General features: G+C 40.2%; 1 protein-coding gene across 2 annotated transcripts; it reads left to right on the top strand.

The window, feature by feature from the left end:
* The first annotated feature begins 7,489 nt into the window (after positions 1-7,489).
* nek3 (NIMA related kinase 3) lies at positions 7,490-15,155 on the top strand. Of its 2 annotated transcripts, XM_040037750.1 has the most exons (13): positions 7,492-7,823; positions 8,156-8,249; positions 8,362-8,459; positions 8,542-8,625; positions 10,292-10,359; positions 10,441-10,527; positions 12,617-12,671; positions 12,741-12,950; positions 13,147-13,261; positions 13,399-13,566; positions 13,654-13,773; positions 13,868-13,985; positions 14,203-15,155. In XM_040037750.1, the coding sequence occupies exons 1-13, from the start codon at positions 7,692-7,694 to the stop codon at positions 14,267-14,269; spliced, it is 1,416 nt and encodes a 471-aa protein (XP_039893684.1). In that variant the 5' UTR covers positions 7,492-7,691; the 3' UTR covers positions 14,270-15,155. The 2 variants fall into 2 exon arrangements, with proteins under 2 accessions (XP_039893683.1, XP_039893684.1); XM_040037749.1 differs by having other exon boundaries at positions 7,490-7,823; positions 12,617-12,950.
* The last annotated feature ends 3,299 nt before the right edge of the window (positions 15,156-18,454 follow it).

Below are 18,454 nucleotides of genomic sequence, written 5' to 3'. Positions count from 1 at the left end.
CTCTTATGATTGCACTGTTGTTTATTTTGGTTTATTGTTTATGTTGGTTGTTTCTTTCTTTTTTTCCTCATGCACAGTCAGTTAGGTACATACGTGACTATACTGTGTGCGACAAATAAAGCTTAACCTTAAACTTGTACTGCATTTGGTAGCATTTTGCAGTATGTAAGTGAGTGAGTACACTCTTTGGTCAGTCTGACCCACAATCCTCTGTGCTACAGCTGCAAGGTCATGTTATGACAAATTGGTATGTCTTAGAGAATACATATTACACACTTTGTAAGGCCAGCGGTACTGAGAACAAAAAGAAGATGTAGTTGCAGAAGTATGAGATTTAGACTTGGGGGTGATAGATGATTGTGAGCTAGTGCAAACAATATTTTTCTGTTGCCTTTCCTATTGTAACATCCCGAATTGATTCCATGTGCAAAGTTTTACTCTCTGAGAAGGATATCTTGTCTTTTTAAGACCTTTAATGAGCCGGAATACTTAAATCACCTAAATGGGCTTAACATGGGTGTGCATAGAGTTAATTAAAATGTGATTATAAAGTATCAGACAGATAAGGATGATCTATATGCAGAATAGTGGTGATACAGTTTTTATATATCAGCTTTACTATTTAGGGCAGCACAGTGGGGTGGTAGTTAGCACTGTCGCATCACAGCAAGAAGGTCCTGGGTTCAAATCCACCATCTGGCCGGGGCCTTTCTGTGTGTGTGAAGTCTGCATGTTCTGTCTGGGTACTCCAGCTCCCTTCCACAGTCCAAAGACATGCAGTTAGGAGGGCTAGGCTAATTGGTGATTGTAAATTTGCCACAGGTGAGATTATGAGTGAAGCTTTAGTATGAGCACTAATATCACACAGGGCAGAAGACAGCTTTGCTGTTGCTCTCTGTAGATTTCACCATGTTGCACCTCGCACCTACTTGGAATTTTCAGTCACTGGTTTCTATTTTCTTATAAATAGACATACCAAATCTGTCTATTTTTTTCCAGACATTAGTAATAAAATAAACCTGTGGGCTGTATGTCTGCAGCTCTTCATCAATAACATTCCAATTTCTCATGATGAGAAAAACACCCAAATCTCAGATGGCTTCCACATTGCCTCACTTCTCCTCTTCATAACTTCATTTCACAAGTTCATCCAAATTATTTCCTAGTAAGAGGAGACCGGCTCTGAGGGATGGGAGTAAAAGAGCATTAGTGAAAAAGCATTGGTATCCTCAGACAGATGTCTTCCTTGTGTGCACTTGCCATTGCCTTTTAAGACACTTCAGTCAAAACTCAAACTAGGAAACTAGCAGCAGCCTATTTCCAAACTTGGGTGAAACCTGGCTACAATAACTTTATAGATAATTCCTAAATACCAAAACTTACTGCCTCACAAATTTTCCAGAGATCTGAAACCATATCTCTAGGCACTGTCTCAAAGGAAAAAGAAAAAAGAAAACACAGAGAGCTTCCCAAAGCTTGCAGAAATGGCACAGTTTTCATTAAAGGCTGAACAGAGTTCTGTTGCACTAGAAAAGCAAAAAGGAAAAATCCATCATTAATGTCTTCTTATTACTCAAAAAACATAACTCCTTACAAACACAGCATCCAAAAAAGTGCAAATATTTTCAGGGCCATATAGAGAACCTATACTGTAATACGAGATATATGCAGAGAAGATGTATGAGGAGCGTTCTCTGAGCTCCTATCTAAATTGTCACAACACCGAGGTATTGTTTGGCGTAATCAACTCTGCTATCAACCCTCTGCAGCACAGAAGGCCTCCCAGGAGAAACATGCTGTTTCTTCTATCTGTCTCCAAAAGCTCACGAGTACAGGATTCCAAATGTACTACCATTTTAATTCTATTTTGAATCGCAGCAAACCTATTTTATATGATACATAAATGAAGCACTTCATCCTGAAAAGTTGTTGCAACTGATTTACTTCAGGTGGTCTTGGATATTGTTAAGGCTGAACAGAGAACCAAAATGAAGAATACAGGAAGAAGAAGTAGGGTGTAGCAATAAAGAGCAAGCTATTCACATGTTAAGTTAATACTGAGTCCAGGGGCCAGGAAGAAAGGTTGAAGTTGGCAGCTTATGGATTTACCAGTGCAGGACAAGGGAGGGGAAATGGAGCCCAGCGGTGTCAAGCCCAGCCAGAGAAAGACAAGAGAGGGGCAGTCAGAAGAGGGAAATACGTACAAGGAAAGTACAATGAGAGGGCATCAGTAGCTGGACTCAGGCTGGTGAAGATGGATTGTCTACAGTCTGGTAAAGTAGGGAAGTCAGAGACCCGTACGTAAGGCTGGAAAGATTACAGATGATTTGCAGCTGGTTGGCACTTCTCACACACCTGATTCCACTTAGTAGAGAGAGCGAGAGTCAAAAATCAACAAGCTTTAGAGCTGGATATTTGTCTCCAGATCAAGTGAAAAATAATACACTTTCCCAGTGAAAAATACCAGACCAGAGGAATGGAAAAGAAAACAGCTATTGTTAGCAACAAAATTTTCCTCCGGGAACTGCTCCCTGATGCTGGTACTCTGAGTTTATGAGGTAACTTCCTCTGGCATTCTGGTGGTTGTGTGGTAAATGTTCCAAAATACTGCACAAGTCTATAAGCACTAGAATAGTACCTCTGCAAAACATCACATGACTGCACATGGTGTACCAGCAGCACAAAATCCCATGACTATGATATATTTCTCATAATATTTCGGAGTTTTATTTGTAGGTGTGTCAATTCTTACTGCTTCGGGATGACAAAAATCAGCCCTTGTTTCGTTCTCCGGCTAACCTGGAAAATCAGTCATAGTTTCTTTTCATCTCGATGTCTTCGATATCTTGGCGTCTATCTCTTTACACACTCAGAAACGTGTTCCCTTTTTTGGATGCTGTTTTGTTGAACGTCTGCTCTGATTACGAACATTATCCCGCTACTATATACATTTTATGAATTTTCTTTCATTTTGCAGAAGTGGCCCGTGCTATATTTGGTTCATTATCTCTGGGGGGAAAAATGCATTTATCTTTCATTCTTGAGCTCACATAGGTCTAGGCATTCCACTGAAGCTGTTTAGGTGATTTAGTTGTCTGATAATGATATTGTTATGTCTTTCCCCACTTCCTGTATGTCTTAAATGTGCTGTTAAGTTTCTTTGAACTGCCACAGAAGCTCTCAACCACTAATGTCACCCAGGATGATGTGAACATTAGAGTGCGCATTAAGGAAAGTACCACACCACATATACTCACCTCTGTAATGAAGTACAATTTTTAGATTACATAGCTTTAGTTTGGTCATTTTATACTATTTTGTAGATATTTTTCCCTTTCCTGCTTCATAGGCGTACTTTTTTCCTTCAGTGCCCAAAGGGATACTGCTTCTTTAAATCTCCTAGCCATTCACCTTTAAATATGATACACAGTGTTTCACAAAACACCCACAGATTTCTCTTTTGATTCTTTGGATGGCAGCAACATCTAAGCAGTTACTACCGAAAATGTTGCATTGGTATTAACCACCTAGGAAATCGGTATTTTAATTAATAGTTTCTTATAATGGATCTATTTTTTAATTTTGTGGGATTTTGAATATGGGGCTTTAGTAAGTGAATGAATATATTCTCTTTAGACTGTTTAGCCTGTCCTTTTTACTCAGTAGGATTCAAATCCAAAAATATGTGAAGGATAATTATCTTTCAGGAAAGTGTAACAAGAAAGAGGGGCAAGGTGAAAAATATCCCAGATAATTATCTGAAGGACAGCACTGTGGTCTGAGGGAAAGGACGGTGATAAAGTGTTGCTTTATGTCTCTCAAATGGACTTTATAATTCAGGTGAACTTTAGATCTGCCCTTCATCATCCACACGGTGCATTGAATCATAGTCTTGCTTCTTTGATGGCTGATCATTGGATTGAATTCATTCAATCCAATTCTGTTTGAACAGCTGAGCAGCTTACAGCTGTGGGTAATGAAACAATGGTTTGAAGATATTGTACTCATCATCTTTAATATTTCCTCCATGAAGTAGCTTATATCAATGAATATTTTTTAAAAAAAATGCTTGCTCCTTATAATTTGCTGTTTTTATTAAACAAAGCTGCTCAGAGCATTCATTTTGAAGATTTATTACTACTGTCCTAACTTTCTCATACTAATGCCACCTGGGCAATGCACTGTTGTTACAATATATTGCAGCGGTATTTCATGCCCTGCTTTTTTTCTTTTTAAATTTAAACACTACATATTACATCTTCTGCAGGTTTATGGTTCCCTGATGGACTTAAACATTCACCTTCACTGACAATGGATTTCAAATTGTTCCCACGACCGAACAGTTGATGGCTTTCAATATACTATAAGCTTCTCCTAGAAATTAAATTGGCAAGACATCAGGGGGTTTTTTTTGTTACAAAAGGTGTATTCCACTTATAATGTCAAACATAAAAAATTAAATGAAGCTTAAATTTTATGACATAATTTCTCTTAAAATATATTACAGTGAAAGAAGGTCATCAATACAGGTTTTCTTTGTCATTTTTGTTCCTTGGCCTGTGTTTTTGTATTCTCTTTCAAGAACATGAAATGTAAATGTATTGCACTGTAGACTGTATTTCACTTTGATGTCCTCCATGATCCTGTCCATATATCATACAGCGCCTAAATCCTGAATTGAGAAACCTGTAAGCTAATTTTTAATAATTTTTATTGCCCCACAGCTGCTTCATGCCAGCCGTCCATCAATTATGAAGCAGCACAAATTAGATGAGTCACAGCATCTGATACCGTCTGATACCACAAACGCCTACAGCAAGGCCCTTCATATAGAATCAGCAAATACCTCGCAAATCAAACGTTTAATGTGATGTAAAATAGCTCTGTCACAGAAAAACATAAACTTTTACAGTTTGGTCCTCTGGTGGCCAACAAACTTTGTATTTAAAGCATGTTTTTAGTTTTATTGGAGAAACACTATTCTGTGGAATTAGATGAAATCACCAGCAAGAGGCTGAACTTCATCGGTTTTCTGATTTACCTTTAAATTCTGTAATGCAAAGTTAACAGCTTGTCATAAAGAAATAGCTCTTCCATGCTGCATATAGTCCCCCAACCATTTATCAGTATAGGCTCTACTGAGAGTTTGTCAGGGCTTCTTTCCAGACTAAATGAGACATCATTATATGTGCCAAAATAAGGGAAAAATGTCCATCACATTTCCCCAAACAGCTTGTGCAGCATAATCCAGAAGCTGTAAACAAACTGTCGGACCATAATTCGTAATTGTCTTTATTTTCCTCCTGAGGAGGATCAGCTATTTGCTAATAGGTGCAACCAGAGCGATACCAAAGAGGGGGAAGCATATCAGAAGGTAATGAAACAAATAATTTGTGGTTCTATGGTAAACGCAGAAGATGCTGTTTGGGGGATTCTGTTGATCATTAAAGCACAGCAGAGGTGTGTGCTCAACTTTCAACTCCTGAGCTACAAATGACACTTTCTTTCCTTGCACAATTTACACATTTACACACCAGTTCATTCATTGCCATCTGATATGGAAGTTAATTAGCAGACTCTCACAAAGATGCTTAAGCTGGTGTGATGCTCTGTAGACTGATTTCAAAACGCTGTACTGGGATCTTATATTTAGACTTTTATAGCTTATGTATATGCGTGTAAACAAGTAAAAATGATGGATTGCATTGTTTTTTATAAAGAATCTGACATCCGGTGGAATATCTCACAACTAACAAGGTTAATTAGAAACATGGCTGGGTGTAAAAATCATACAGACGCCGAGTCTTTTAGAAGTAAAGCTGGGAGGGGGGTCCTTCACCAGCCTGTGAATTCAGCATAAGGAACAATGCAACAATGTGACTGTAATATTATCAAGTAGAAATGGGAAAATGTCAAATAATTCCTTATCTGTGGCACATAATATCATTAAAGGATTAAGAGAATCTGAAAAAAAAAAATCTCTGCAGGCGAATGCCAAAAATGCTCAAATAAATAAATAAATAATAATAAAAATCTTCACAGCTTCATATCCTGAGGCAGCACTACACTGAAGACTGACAGCTGCGCAGTGGAAACTATCCAATATCTACTGTCAATATTAATTGTATTTGGAATTACTGCCTCAAAGCAAAGAAGGTCCTGGGTTTGAATCCATCTTGCTGGGGTCTTTCTGTCTGGACTTTGCATGTTTTCCTCTCGTCTGTGATTCTGGCTTCCTTCTACAGCTCAAACACACGCAAAGTGGAGAGGTCCCATTCAGCTTGCTACCACCTGGTACTGGGATGCAGTGACATAATGATAAATCACTAATGCCAAATGATTCCACCATTTTCAGCAACAGGTTTGCTTATTTCAGCAAGGCAATGCCAAATTACATTCTCCACATATAACAGCAGCATGTCTCTGTGGTGAAAGACTTCAAGTCTCAGCTGGCCTGCCTGCAGTCCAGACCCGTCACCCATTGTGATCATTTGATGCATAATGAAACAAAAAGATATGACACAAGCATGCCCTTGAACTGTTGAGAAACTGAAATAGTCTCCCGAGGAAGAATAGGAAGACATTTCGCTTTCAAAACTAGAACACAACTGGCCACCGCAGCTCAGAGCCTTACTGCATGTTGTCAAAAGGAGGGATGATGTAACATAGTAGTAAACAGGCCCCTGTCCTCCCCAAATACCTACCTACCTTCAAATAAGCTTTGTCGTTAAAAATAAATAAATAAATAAAAGAGAGGGGGGGGCAAAGTCGTGATTATTAACATTTAACGTGTTTTTGTAGTCATTTTTGTTGGTTGGTTGCCAGTTTTTTTGTATTACATTTGCTAAGAAATGAAAAACAGGATCATTTATGGTGGACTTGCTTGCTTGAGGGGTTAAACTCAAAAACTTCAGTTACCTGATCAGAACTATTATATCAAACCAGTCGTTTCATTATGATGAATAGTGACAGTCCGTTTCATTTCCATGAATTCATTGTGGACCTCTTCTTCCATGTCATTACCCTGCACGCACACACATGTGTTTTACTTCAGCTTAACATGCTTGTGATTCACAAGTAAAGCTGTCTGGCTCACTATCAGTACCTAACTGGGTCCCAGCACTTTATTTGATTAATTAATTAATTTATATTTCCCTGGAAGTGTATATGATGTCGAGGAAACAAGTGTTGGTATTCAAAGAGTTATTATTACATGGCTGTTCAGCTATTTACATCACTTTTTATTAGTTAAGAATATTTTTTCTCAAATACAAATATAATATAGAATCATAATACCATATAATACAAGGTTAAGAAAATGCATAATGTAAAATTAAAAAAAAACTACTGCTATATTTGTTACAATGCTTTTACAATATCACTGCACGACATATGAAACTATTAGTCTGTTTTCGAGGTTGTGTTCTGCCATCTAGCGGTCACGCTGGGTAGCACAGCGGCGCCTCGCCCTACGTCATATAATAATAAGGAAGTAGTGGCCAGATAAACCGCACTAGTCTAGGTGGAGGTTATTTTGGGACGGTATTCTTCTGTATGTATTGTAAAAAAAATCCCTGTACGAACACACGCGGCTTAAAAAAAAGCAGTGATGTGAAGGGTCGGCTCCATCGGCTCATCCCGCTGTAGTTATTTCCCCCAGTGTGCTCTTTCTCTTTCCCTCTTTGTCTTTCATGTGGAGAAGATCGATGGAGAAATACTCCCTTGTTAAAGTGATCGGCGAAGGCTCGTTTGGCCGGGCCGTGTTAGTGCGGTGTAAAAGCAGTCAGGAAAAATATGTGGTGAAGGAGATTCAGCTGCCAAAGGTATGTGCAAGGAAAGGAGGGAATGTCCTCACCTGTTTGAAACAAACGGATCAGTCTGCTTCAAATCTTCCCCCGAAACTGTGATGATTATAAAACATTCAAGTGAAATAAGACTTGTTGGAATTCCAGGCGTGATGTTGCAGCCTGGGGTCGGATATGGAAATTTTTTATTTTATTTGAGTTTAGTTTAGTTTTTTGCGCCTTGCTGATAACCTGCCAGATTGTTGCTTACACTGAGACATGGAAGCTGTTTGTTGTCAGCCTGCCTTTGTTTGTTTGTTTTGTTTCGCGCTGTATGGAAAACAATCATGTTTGCATTTGCATTTTTATAGAATCAGTCCAAACTGGAGAATTCGAGGAGGGAAGCCATCCTGCTGTCCAGAATGAAACATCCTAACATTGTGGCTTTCAGGGAGGCATTCGAGGGTAATCGTACACACGAACATCACTCGCTTTAAAAGTCATTACAAACCTTTTATGAGCATACAGTTATGATTGTTTGGATTTCAAAATAGCAAGTGTGATTGTGTTTGTTTAGCTGATGAACTCCTGTGGATTGTTATGGAGTACTGCAGCGGAGGTGATCTGCTCCAGAGGATTAAGCAACAGAAGTCAAACCAGTTCAGTGTTGATAATGTACGTCCTGACTTCCTGCACTCATGATCACAATTACCCTTCCCTACTTGTGTGTCATTGGGTTTTTAAATTCTTTTTTCAGATCTTGAAGTGGTTCGCTGAAATGTGCGCAGGTGCAAAGCATATCCATGATCAGCGAGTTCTGCACAGAGACCTGAAATCCAAGGTACAGTCACGTCTAGGTATTCTAGCTTGTGCATTTTACTTTGTTCAGGGTACATTAATGAATGTGCCTTCTGGTTCATTCAAGTCAAACCTGCCTTCAACATAGAGAGAAGTATCAGATTTCCTATGTTTGTTCTCTCAGTCTGAACACTCATGTCACTCGGTAGCATTTACTGAACAAATTCAGCTCTGTAATTCCAGATTTCAGCTAAATTACATCTTAAAAAAGGTATCCATGATCAGCACATTTTAGCCCAGTATGTAAAAAATATGCAACAGACCTATAGACAGTGACTGTGCTTAGGAGTCACTGCACCTAGTCCTCCGATTACCACTTGGACCACTGTTACCTTCACCCTTCTCATCTTCTTGAGCTCTTCTCTGACCCCGTGCTACTTCTCTAGCTTCTTGTGTTCCTTCTTCCTGATGTTACTGCCATTTTGTCCGTCTGTATCTGGAAGTCCCACAGGATCTTAGCTCGCCCTAGGGGGCGTGGCCGATTTTGACCTCGGAACTTCCAGGCCATATTCGGCACAGATGTTTCTGTATACTATGCCAGCCACTTGGATATGGCGTTCCATGTATGTCCTGCCTACTAGCATCTTGCACCCTGCTGTTATGTGCTGGATTGTCTCAGGGGCATCTTTACACAGCCTGCACCTGGGGTCTTGCCTGGTGTGATAGACCCCAGCTTCTATGGATCTTGTACTCAGAGCTTGTTCCTGTGCTGCCATGATTAGTGCCTCTGTGCTGCTTTCAGTCCAGTTTTGTTCAGCCACTTGTAGGACTTCTGGATGTCAGCCACTTCCTCTATCTGCCTCTGGTACATACCGTGCAGAGGCCTATCCTTCCATGGTGGTTCCTCTTCTTCCTCCTTTTTCTTGGGTTTCTGCTGCCTGGGGTAGTCACTGAGCACGCGGTGAGTTGGGGCCATCTTCCTGATGTATTTGTGGATGTTCATTGTCTCATCCTGGACTGTGGTACTGACACTCACCAGTCCCCGGCCTCCTTCCTTCCGCTTAGCATACAGCCTCAGGGTGCTGGACTTGGGGTGAATCCTCCATGCATGGTGGGGAGCTTCCTGGTTTTGATGTCAGTGGCTTCTGTCTTCTCCTTTGGCCAGGTTATTATCCCAGCAAGGCACCTGCTCACGGGCGGAGCGTAGGTGTTGATAGCCCGGATCTTGTTCTTACTGTTCAGCTGATTTCTTAGGACTTGCCTGACTCTCTGCGGGTACTTCATGGTTGCAGCTTTCCTAGCAGCCTCTTCATGGATAAACATTGCCTGTGGGATCCCCAGGTACTTGTAGCTGTCCTCTATGTCTGCAGTGTTGCCATCTGGTAGTGTGATTCCCTCAATTCTGACTACCTTCCCTGTCTTTGTTACCATCCGAGTACACTTCTCCAGCCCGAATGACATTCCAATGTCATTGCTGTATATCCCGGTGGTGTGGATCAGTGAATTTCATGTCAGGCAAGCACAATTGAATTCAAATTGGAATCATTTTGCTTGGTTGTGTGTTGAATGAAATGAACAAAAATGAAACTGCTGATCCAGATCAGAAACATTACAACCCATCTATGTGATTTAATCTCATTTTGCCATAATTGGCTGTACTTATATCTTGTGTCATGTTAAATCATCACTTATCTTTCATCCTCACCCAGAACATTTTCCTGACCGATAATGGGACAGTCAAGCTTGGAGACTTTGGCTCAGCCTGTATTTTGAACAGGTAAAGAACCTGATGCTGTTCAGCTTTTTAAAGTTAATGTTGAGTTTGTCGATTTTAAATTTGATTGTGAATTTGTTCCAGCTCGAAGGCTTATGCTCATGCATATGTTGGAACTCCGTATTATGTGGCACCAGAAATCTGGGACAATAAGCCGTACAACAATAAGAGGTATGCTACTGTAAGCGTTCGGCTGGATCCTCCGGTTTATATTAAACAATATAAAGATGAAATTATGTTTCTTCTCCATAGATCAGTGTCTGTGCTTAGAAAATGTGTGCCATTGTAACAAGAAATGTTAAAAGCAGAAATGTAAATATACACTCACCAACCACTTCATTAGGTACAGCTTGCTATGACTGGGTTAGAACCCCTTTTACCCTCAGAACTGCTTTAATTCAATAGGAGGGTGGAGGGTTTCTCAAAGTTTTTGTCCATATTAACATGATAGCAACACAGTTGCTGCAGATTTGCCAACTGAACACCTGTGCTGCAAATCTCCTGCTCAGCATGCTGCTGAACAGGAGATTAGCATGTTTTCATGCTGCTCATGCCAGATTCAGATCATGCCATCCAAATGTGGCAGCAGAAATTGAGACTTGTAAGACCGCACGATATTTCTCTAATCTATGTTGTTCAATTTTGGTGTGAATTGTGGCCTCGGTTTCCTGTTTTTTGCTGACAAGAGCGGCACTCGGTGTATTTATTCTCCTGCTGTGGCCCAGCATTTTCATGTTCAACATTTTGCACGTTCAGAGATCCTGTTCAGCATACTTTGGTTGTAGTAAGTGATTATTTGATTTACTGTTGCCTTCCTATCAGCTCAAAGCAGTCTGGCCATTCTCCTCTGACCTCTGGCATCAATAAGTCATTCTGACCCAAGGAAATTATGCTTGCTAGATATTTTCTCTTTTTTCTGACTATTCTCTGTAAACCCAGAGGTAGTTGTGTCAGAAAAATCCCAGCAGATCAGCAGTTTTTAAAATATACAGTATAGTCTGTCTGGCGCTAACGTGCCACATTTACATTTAAATCTCCTTTCTTCCCCATTTTGATTCCCGTTTTCAGCAGGTCGTCATGTACCCACTAAAATAGCCGGTGAGTGTATGAATTGAATAAAATGTGCTACCAAGAGTTTCTGGGCATGTTTTCTACATGAATAAAATTTGTGAATACGGATTAACAGTAACTAGATCGATGAGAAAAGAAACAGGAACCTATGCTAGAATAGTCTACAGTTCTGTGCAAAAATTGTTGGCAGTGCTGTCACTGCCCATACTAAATTTTTAATTGTTTGCCAATAAAAATGTTTTGAATCTCACAGAACCCTTGTGTTATTCACAGTATCAAAAAAACATGTAAAAATAATCTAAAGAAAACCTGAAAAATAAACTTTGTGCCATGACTGTACATACAAATAATACATCTGTTTAACCAACTGTGTGGTTTTTATTTTTAAAAAGGGACATGCCAGAACCAAATCTGGTCAAACTATGGTGACAGTAGAGTGTGTGTACATATTTGTGCGTATATGCAGAAATATGCGGAATTACTGTATGTGATAATTATAGTTCATTGGAATGCCTACAGTAGTTATTGAAAGTATGTGTGAAATCTGCACTACAAAAATATCCAGAGATCTTAAAGGACTTGGATCACCAAGTGCTAGCCCTCGAGTGGCCCTCGAGTCTGCCGCTGCACATTTCATTCAGCCACACTTCATGTCGTGTTACGATAGAGCAGGGCAGAATGATACCAAGGGATCATCTCTTTTCAAACCCAACTCTTCTGTTCTTGCCATCACAGCCGACTGAACATTCCTAACACTGACGTATACAGCTAGCATCAAGCACTGTAACACCCACTTGAGTAATACATGAATAACAACTATGAACCAGAACAAAAAGTGACTGAATAAAATGAAGAAATAGCAACATAAAACACTGTCATCCTCTGTAGAGAGACAGTGCAAAGACTAACTAAAAGTTAAGTCATATTCTGGCTTCTTAAAGTGGGACTAAGTCATTAAAACTTTGAGAACCCCCGGCTTAGAGTCTCTCTGCAGGCTTTTTTTTCCCTGACAGCATACATTTACATGTTATTTTCAGTCTCTGATTTAGTTTGAGTTCTCTGACTAAAGGGGCTCAGCAATGATTGTGTAACTCATGCATGGGTTAACCAGTTCTCTCTGACTCTGCCAGTACATGATGAAATGTCTGGTGTGAATGAATAACCATTTCTCCCTTTGTGTGTTCTGCAGTGATGTGTGGTCTCTAGGCTGCGTCCTGTACGAGCTCTGCACCCTGCGACACCCGGTACTCCCTCCTCCACACTTCATGCACAGTGTGGTTTGTTGTGTCTTCACGCTTTTCTCCTGTGTCCAGTTCCAGGCATCCAGCTGGAAGAGTCTGATTCTTAAGGTGTGCCGGGGTGCATACCCTCCCCTCCCCAGTCATCTTCCTTATGAGTTGCAGTACTTGGTCAAGCAGATGTTCAAGACAAACCCAAAAGACAGACCGTCCCTGCACACCATCCTGACCTCTCACAGGGTTTCTAAACTCTTGCGTACACACCTGCCCTCCCAGGGAAAATCAGTATGTTGAACCTGATTTTAGGGCTGCACATTCATCACAGTCACTTGCTGTTTTGACCTAATGGTAGCATGAGAATTTAAACTCTTACGCAACTTTGCCAGCTGTGGTAATCCAATGTGGACCCTTTGTTTGTTCAGATGGCCGCAGAGCTCGTGCTGTGCATTTGATTCAGGGCGGTGTTTTGAATCTTTTACAGGCCTCAGAGAGGGAGGAGCAGGCGAGGCATACAGGTCGATGGAACAGAGAGGAGGGAAAGAATGTGGCTCGTCTTCTGGGAGAGAAGAGTTTAATAAAAACATCAACATCTGAAGGTGGAGTCAAAGCTAACAATGTTATGTTGAAGAAAATGATCTACTGTTGCGCTGCTGGCAGGGTTACATTACTGAATTTGTTCTCAAGACTGTATGGTTTGTCATCAAAATATGTCCTAAATAACCCTTTAAATCAGGTATGGACTTATCAAAAAGCTGCTTCGAAAGCAGAGACCCCGCCCCTCGAAAGCAGTGGTCTACTGAGCCATCAGACACCGTGCTGCAGGTGTTAGCTAATGCCAGTCTGGTTTCATCTGACAGCGTGACATCAACTGGCCGGACCTTCACTAGTTCTACTCATGAAGGTATGGTAGCAGCAGAATTTCATTTCCTGAAAGGTGCAAAAATAAGCGGTGGAGACTGAAATGCCAAACCAAAGCATTCTGTTGCAGGGGAGCCAGAGGACAGCAGGCAGAGAAGACGATGGGAAAGGAATCCTCCTGAGAGGCTTCTGAGTCTGCTGGAGAAGGCTCAGCTGAGCAAAGCCTCCAGCACCTTCATAATAAACAGAGGTCTGCTGATCTGTGAGCAGACTCTTATCTCAATATAAGCTGTAGATAGCCCAACTGAAATCTTTAATGTGTTCATCATTGTGGTGTTGTTCAGGTGAAGACCCTCTGTTGGGACCACTCTCCCATCCTCAGGGTGATGACACGGATGGGCCCGAACAAGAGCTGGTTATAGACGAGGACCGACTGCAGCCACGCTCTGATGATGAAGACACGTAAGTAACCCTGACGTATTGTTGTTTAATATCCCAGCATTAATGCAGAGCATATTAGATGATGTTGTACAGCATCTGGACATAAAGGGAAATAGTTACAGCAGTGTTTTAATTGATTTTAATGTAAACAGGGTGAGAAAAAGACTGAAATGGGAAGGATACTGAATGAAAGTATAGTTCTTAAATTGTGTTGACTTTGTTGGTCCTCTCACTGCAGGGACTTTGAAGAGGAATCTCCATGTGACTGGATGGATGAAGCTGAGAAAATATTTTTGGAACACTAAGACCTTTTTTCCTTCTGAGCCTGTAAAAAAGGAAAGGTTAACTTTTAAATGCTGCAACAAGACACTAAAATTTTAACTGTGTTTATTTTTCAGCTTGCTGTCAGAAAACCTTGTGCACATAAAGATGTTTGGAAGTTTTGTGTGCTCTGTTTAATAAATTGTGTTCGCCTCAGGTTAGCAGTGATAAACATTCCTTGCAATTTGAGGCCACTGGGAAGCTTCTGTTTGGCTTGTTCGGAAAACAGGAAATATTAGAGTCAGAAAGGTTATGTCTCCATGCAGTCACACCAATTTGAGCCCGCCTGCACCTTTTGAAGTCTGTTTCTTTTGCAATATCAAAAGCAGACTAAACATCTTGTTGCTGTTATATGGCTTTTATTCTTGTGACTAAACAAACCACATATCTGGCATTTTCAGCTGCTTTGTTGTTTTTTTCATTTTCTAGTGAGTGCTTACAGGGCCCATCCTTCCTGCGCTCTATTTGGTTTATGTACCACTAGGTGGAGTTGGAATCCCTTTGGGATCCCATTGTGTGGAATGGGAAACGCTATTGCGTGGTTCAGATCAGGGTAATTAAAGTTTGGTAAAATAAACTAAAAACTAAAATTAGATGTGAAAAAATGTGTTTAGGTAAAAAAATAAGATTAAAAACCAGACTTATGGGAAAAGAAAAAAATAACTGAAATGGTTTTGTGAACTTGGAAGACTAACCAAAATAAAATAAAATATGGGAAAATATGTAGAAAATAGCTTTAGTTTCAGACTTTCTTTGTTTGGTAAAATTTGTTATCAGTTCCCCTGATGAGGCTTTGATGGACTTGTCTATTGAGACTTTGTATTCTTATAAGATGTCTGTCAACTGCTTTCATAAAGTGTTTTTTTTTTTTTTTAATTCCTGTGCTGATTTTCCTCTGTTCACCTCTGACATATGCACTCCATACAATAATACTACTTATCTTAACACTGACCAAAAAAAAGAAGCAATTTTCAAACAAAACAAAACCCAAACTGAAACGAGCAAACCCACTCTGGATACTAAATCTAAACTGAAGTGAAAACAAAAAGTCAAAAATGAAATAAAAATAAAAACTAATTAGAAAATACAAAATGATAACCATTGTTTCAGATGCGATTAAGCTTCTAATTAGCAGTGGCAGTGAAATAAATCAGTGAGTCCCCATGCTGCATAAAGACGTTATAAATACAAAGGAGCAAGTGGAACATGTTACTGTATTTGGTTTGCCAAATGAGAAGCCTGACGGAATAGGACCAGACAATAGAACAGCCACATGTTTGGCTACAGACAGACTTAACCCAAGCCTTGCCCATTACAGTTTGGGCTGAGCAGGATAGGGATACTACAGCCCGTTGAGTCAACAAAACCATAATGATTCACCAACAGTCACACCAGAGCTGGATTATCCAGCTGCTAAAGTTCTTTCAGTAACTTAGAACTCCTAGTGGCTGACATGAGCGCTCCATGGTATCTTTTACCAGATATCTGCCCACGATGTGTTTCACTGAGGAAGCTCAACCCTTATCACGAGGGCACAATGAATCCCCTCTCCAGTGCTCACAGTTCATCCCCTCCCCCTCCCCCCTGCTTTTTAGAAATAGAAAAAAAAGCACCTCCATAGCATAGATGTGCATGTTTGGAAAAGATACATGTAATGTGATGTATCATAGCAGAGCTGCAACTTCATCATGGTCTGTGTCCTGCAGATAGAAGGGTCTCCCACCACTGGCCATGATGAACCGGGAAGTGTCTTTATGTATTGGTCTTATAAACTGAGGGGTTGGAGGTGTATGAATTTGTCTAAAAGAGTTTATACTGGCTGTTTGAACTTCTGCCACCTCTGAGAATTTAGGATTAACAGTAATAGCTATAAATATAATATAAATATTTCCTTATGAACATCCAATATGAGTACAAAGACTGAACTCAGACTGAAACTCAGAGGTTTGCAGCAAATGATCACTTGCTTAGTTTCAGTTTACTGAAACTAAGGTGAGCAAACCTGTGACTTCCAGTTAATCTCACATGAGTGATATCACAAAGACAGGATGCACGAAGATCAGTGACTAACTAGAAATCAGTCAAGAGGGGAAGCAAAGTTGCAGCAATACTAAGGAGGTGAAGTAAATGTACCGCTCATTAGTGCAGCAGTGGTAATGCACATAAAGTAAAATTTACAACCAGTGAATTACATGTACAATATTGCTTGGAAAAACATATCTGGAAAATTGAGCTTTGCTATAAGCAAACAAAACTTTCTTCAGTGGAAATAAAAAACATGTTTGGCAGGAACCTGGCCAGGCCTCACACAGGGAAATAATAGCCCAGTTAGTCAAGTATGGACGTGGGGGAGCAATAATACAGGCATTCATTCAAGGTGTTGGATAGATCAGAGATTGCATCTTAAATCATGTCTTTGTGGATATTTTAAAATATATCTAAGAAGACTCCAAGTCTCCTGAAGATATAAAAAAAATATCCGAGCCTGATTATGATCAAGTGCAAGCTGCCAATACCACACAAGAGGTTTTAAGGAAGAAGAAAAAAGTGAAACTGGGCAAGTATCTTGCCTAACTTCCATATCAGATTATTATTATTCAGTATTTAAAAGAGGAAGGTAGACTAACACAGGCCCTGAAGCAAGAAATAATGTCTGGGGAAAAGGAGGAACAGCCTTCAAGAAATATGTGAAACACTGCAAAAGAATATAAACAATCCCGAAAAATGTTCAAGTTTGAACAATGAAAAGAGCACCTACTTTTGCAGCAACGAGATATGATTCTCTACACTGCATTGAATCACTTGTAAGTTACTGCAGTCTCTTTTCTCATGCCGTGTCAGTGTGTCCTCTACCTGCTGTATTCAAATTTCCTTATAAATTATTTCATTTTTTTAAAAGTTTCTTGCCAGTATAATATTTTATAATATTAAAACAAAAATTGCATTTAAAACCAGAGTTTCAAAGAAATCTAAACAATAAAGCATTGTTTGTTTGCAAGTGCCAGGTATACCTGATTTGTCCACCTCATTTAACTACTGGTGCAAAAGGAAATGAACATGAACAGAGGTTTCCTCTTGCAGGGAGGACGTATGTGCTGTCTCCAACAGACATGTCTGCTGTATAAATGTGCCAGAAAAACAAAAGAAATAAAAAAGCTGTTTAAATAAATTGTTCAAAACTCCTGCACTTAAGATTGGGTTTGTGAGGTCATTGTGAAAATAGTGTGTCTGCTGCTGTGACTCAGTGGTTTGACTAAAACATACACCGAGAAGGGCAACTATCTACAGTGATTTCCTATCACTTTTGTAACCTGCCACCTTGGTGCAGTGTGTTTGTGAACATTTGGTGACACCTTTTTTGTTGAAGTATGATCAAAACCACAAGGCCCTAGTTTGTTCCTTGCATGCAAGCTGAGCACCACATATGAAAACATCAGAAAACACTGAGGCGTGCATCGTGATGTAGCATTTCCTTGTTCTCATTCTAATGTACTCACTTTGAAACGTGCTGTTTCCGGTTTTTCATTATGTGCTCAGATCTGTAGTGGAGCTGCACTTCTAGCTATTGTTCAGGCCCTAATCTGAGTTCCCTCACCGATTTTCTTCCTGCTCATCCGGGTGACCTGATAGCAAACAATCCAGAAGCACGTATGTCTGTGTAGGTTGTCAGTCATCCAGGTCATGGTCAAGAAAAGCGACTGGACTTGGAGTTTTGGACTGGAGATATTTCAACTCTCATTTGAGAAGCTTCTTCAGTTCCAAGACCAAATCGTTGACCTGTTATTGATAATGTGCCTCATCACATGAGCCAAGGTGTGGTGTGGTGTGGTGTCATTATACGCATTATCGTCCAGTACCACCCATTCTTATCAAATGATGCACAAAAGACCTTTCATTATGCCTGGGTGGGAGATTGTCCACACTTCGACCCTCAGCTGCTGTCATCACCCTTGATGAAAAATTGACTTCCTATCTGCAGCAGTCCCTTATTCCCCTTTTGTCTCCCTGTTTTTGTGGCCTCCTTTTTGAACACCCCCAGTTTCACTCAGGAAGAGCTGTGCAGATGCAAGATGACCCAGTGATCTCAGTCTGGCTACTGATGCTTAGAAAGGCATTTTCTAATAGATTCCTCTCTCGGTTTTCTTATTCAGAGCAAACTATCAGAGCAA

The sequence above is a fragment of the Simochromis diagramma genome, unplaced genomic scaffold (genome assembly GCF_900408965.1).
Source record: "Simochromis diagramma unplaced genomic scaffold, fSimDia1.1 OVJJ01000463.1, whole genome shotgun sequence".
NCBI classification, from domain to species: Eukaryota; Metazoa; Chordata; class Actinopteri; order Cichliformes; family Cichlidae; genus Simochromis; species Simochromis diagramma.
This window is presented reverse-complemented; position numbering and strand designations above follow the sequence as displayed.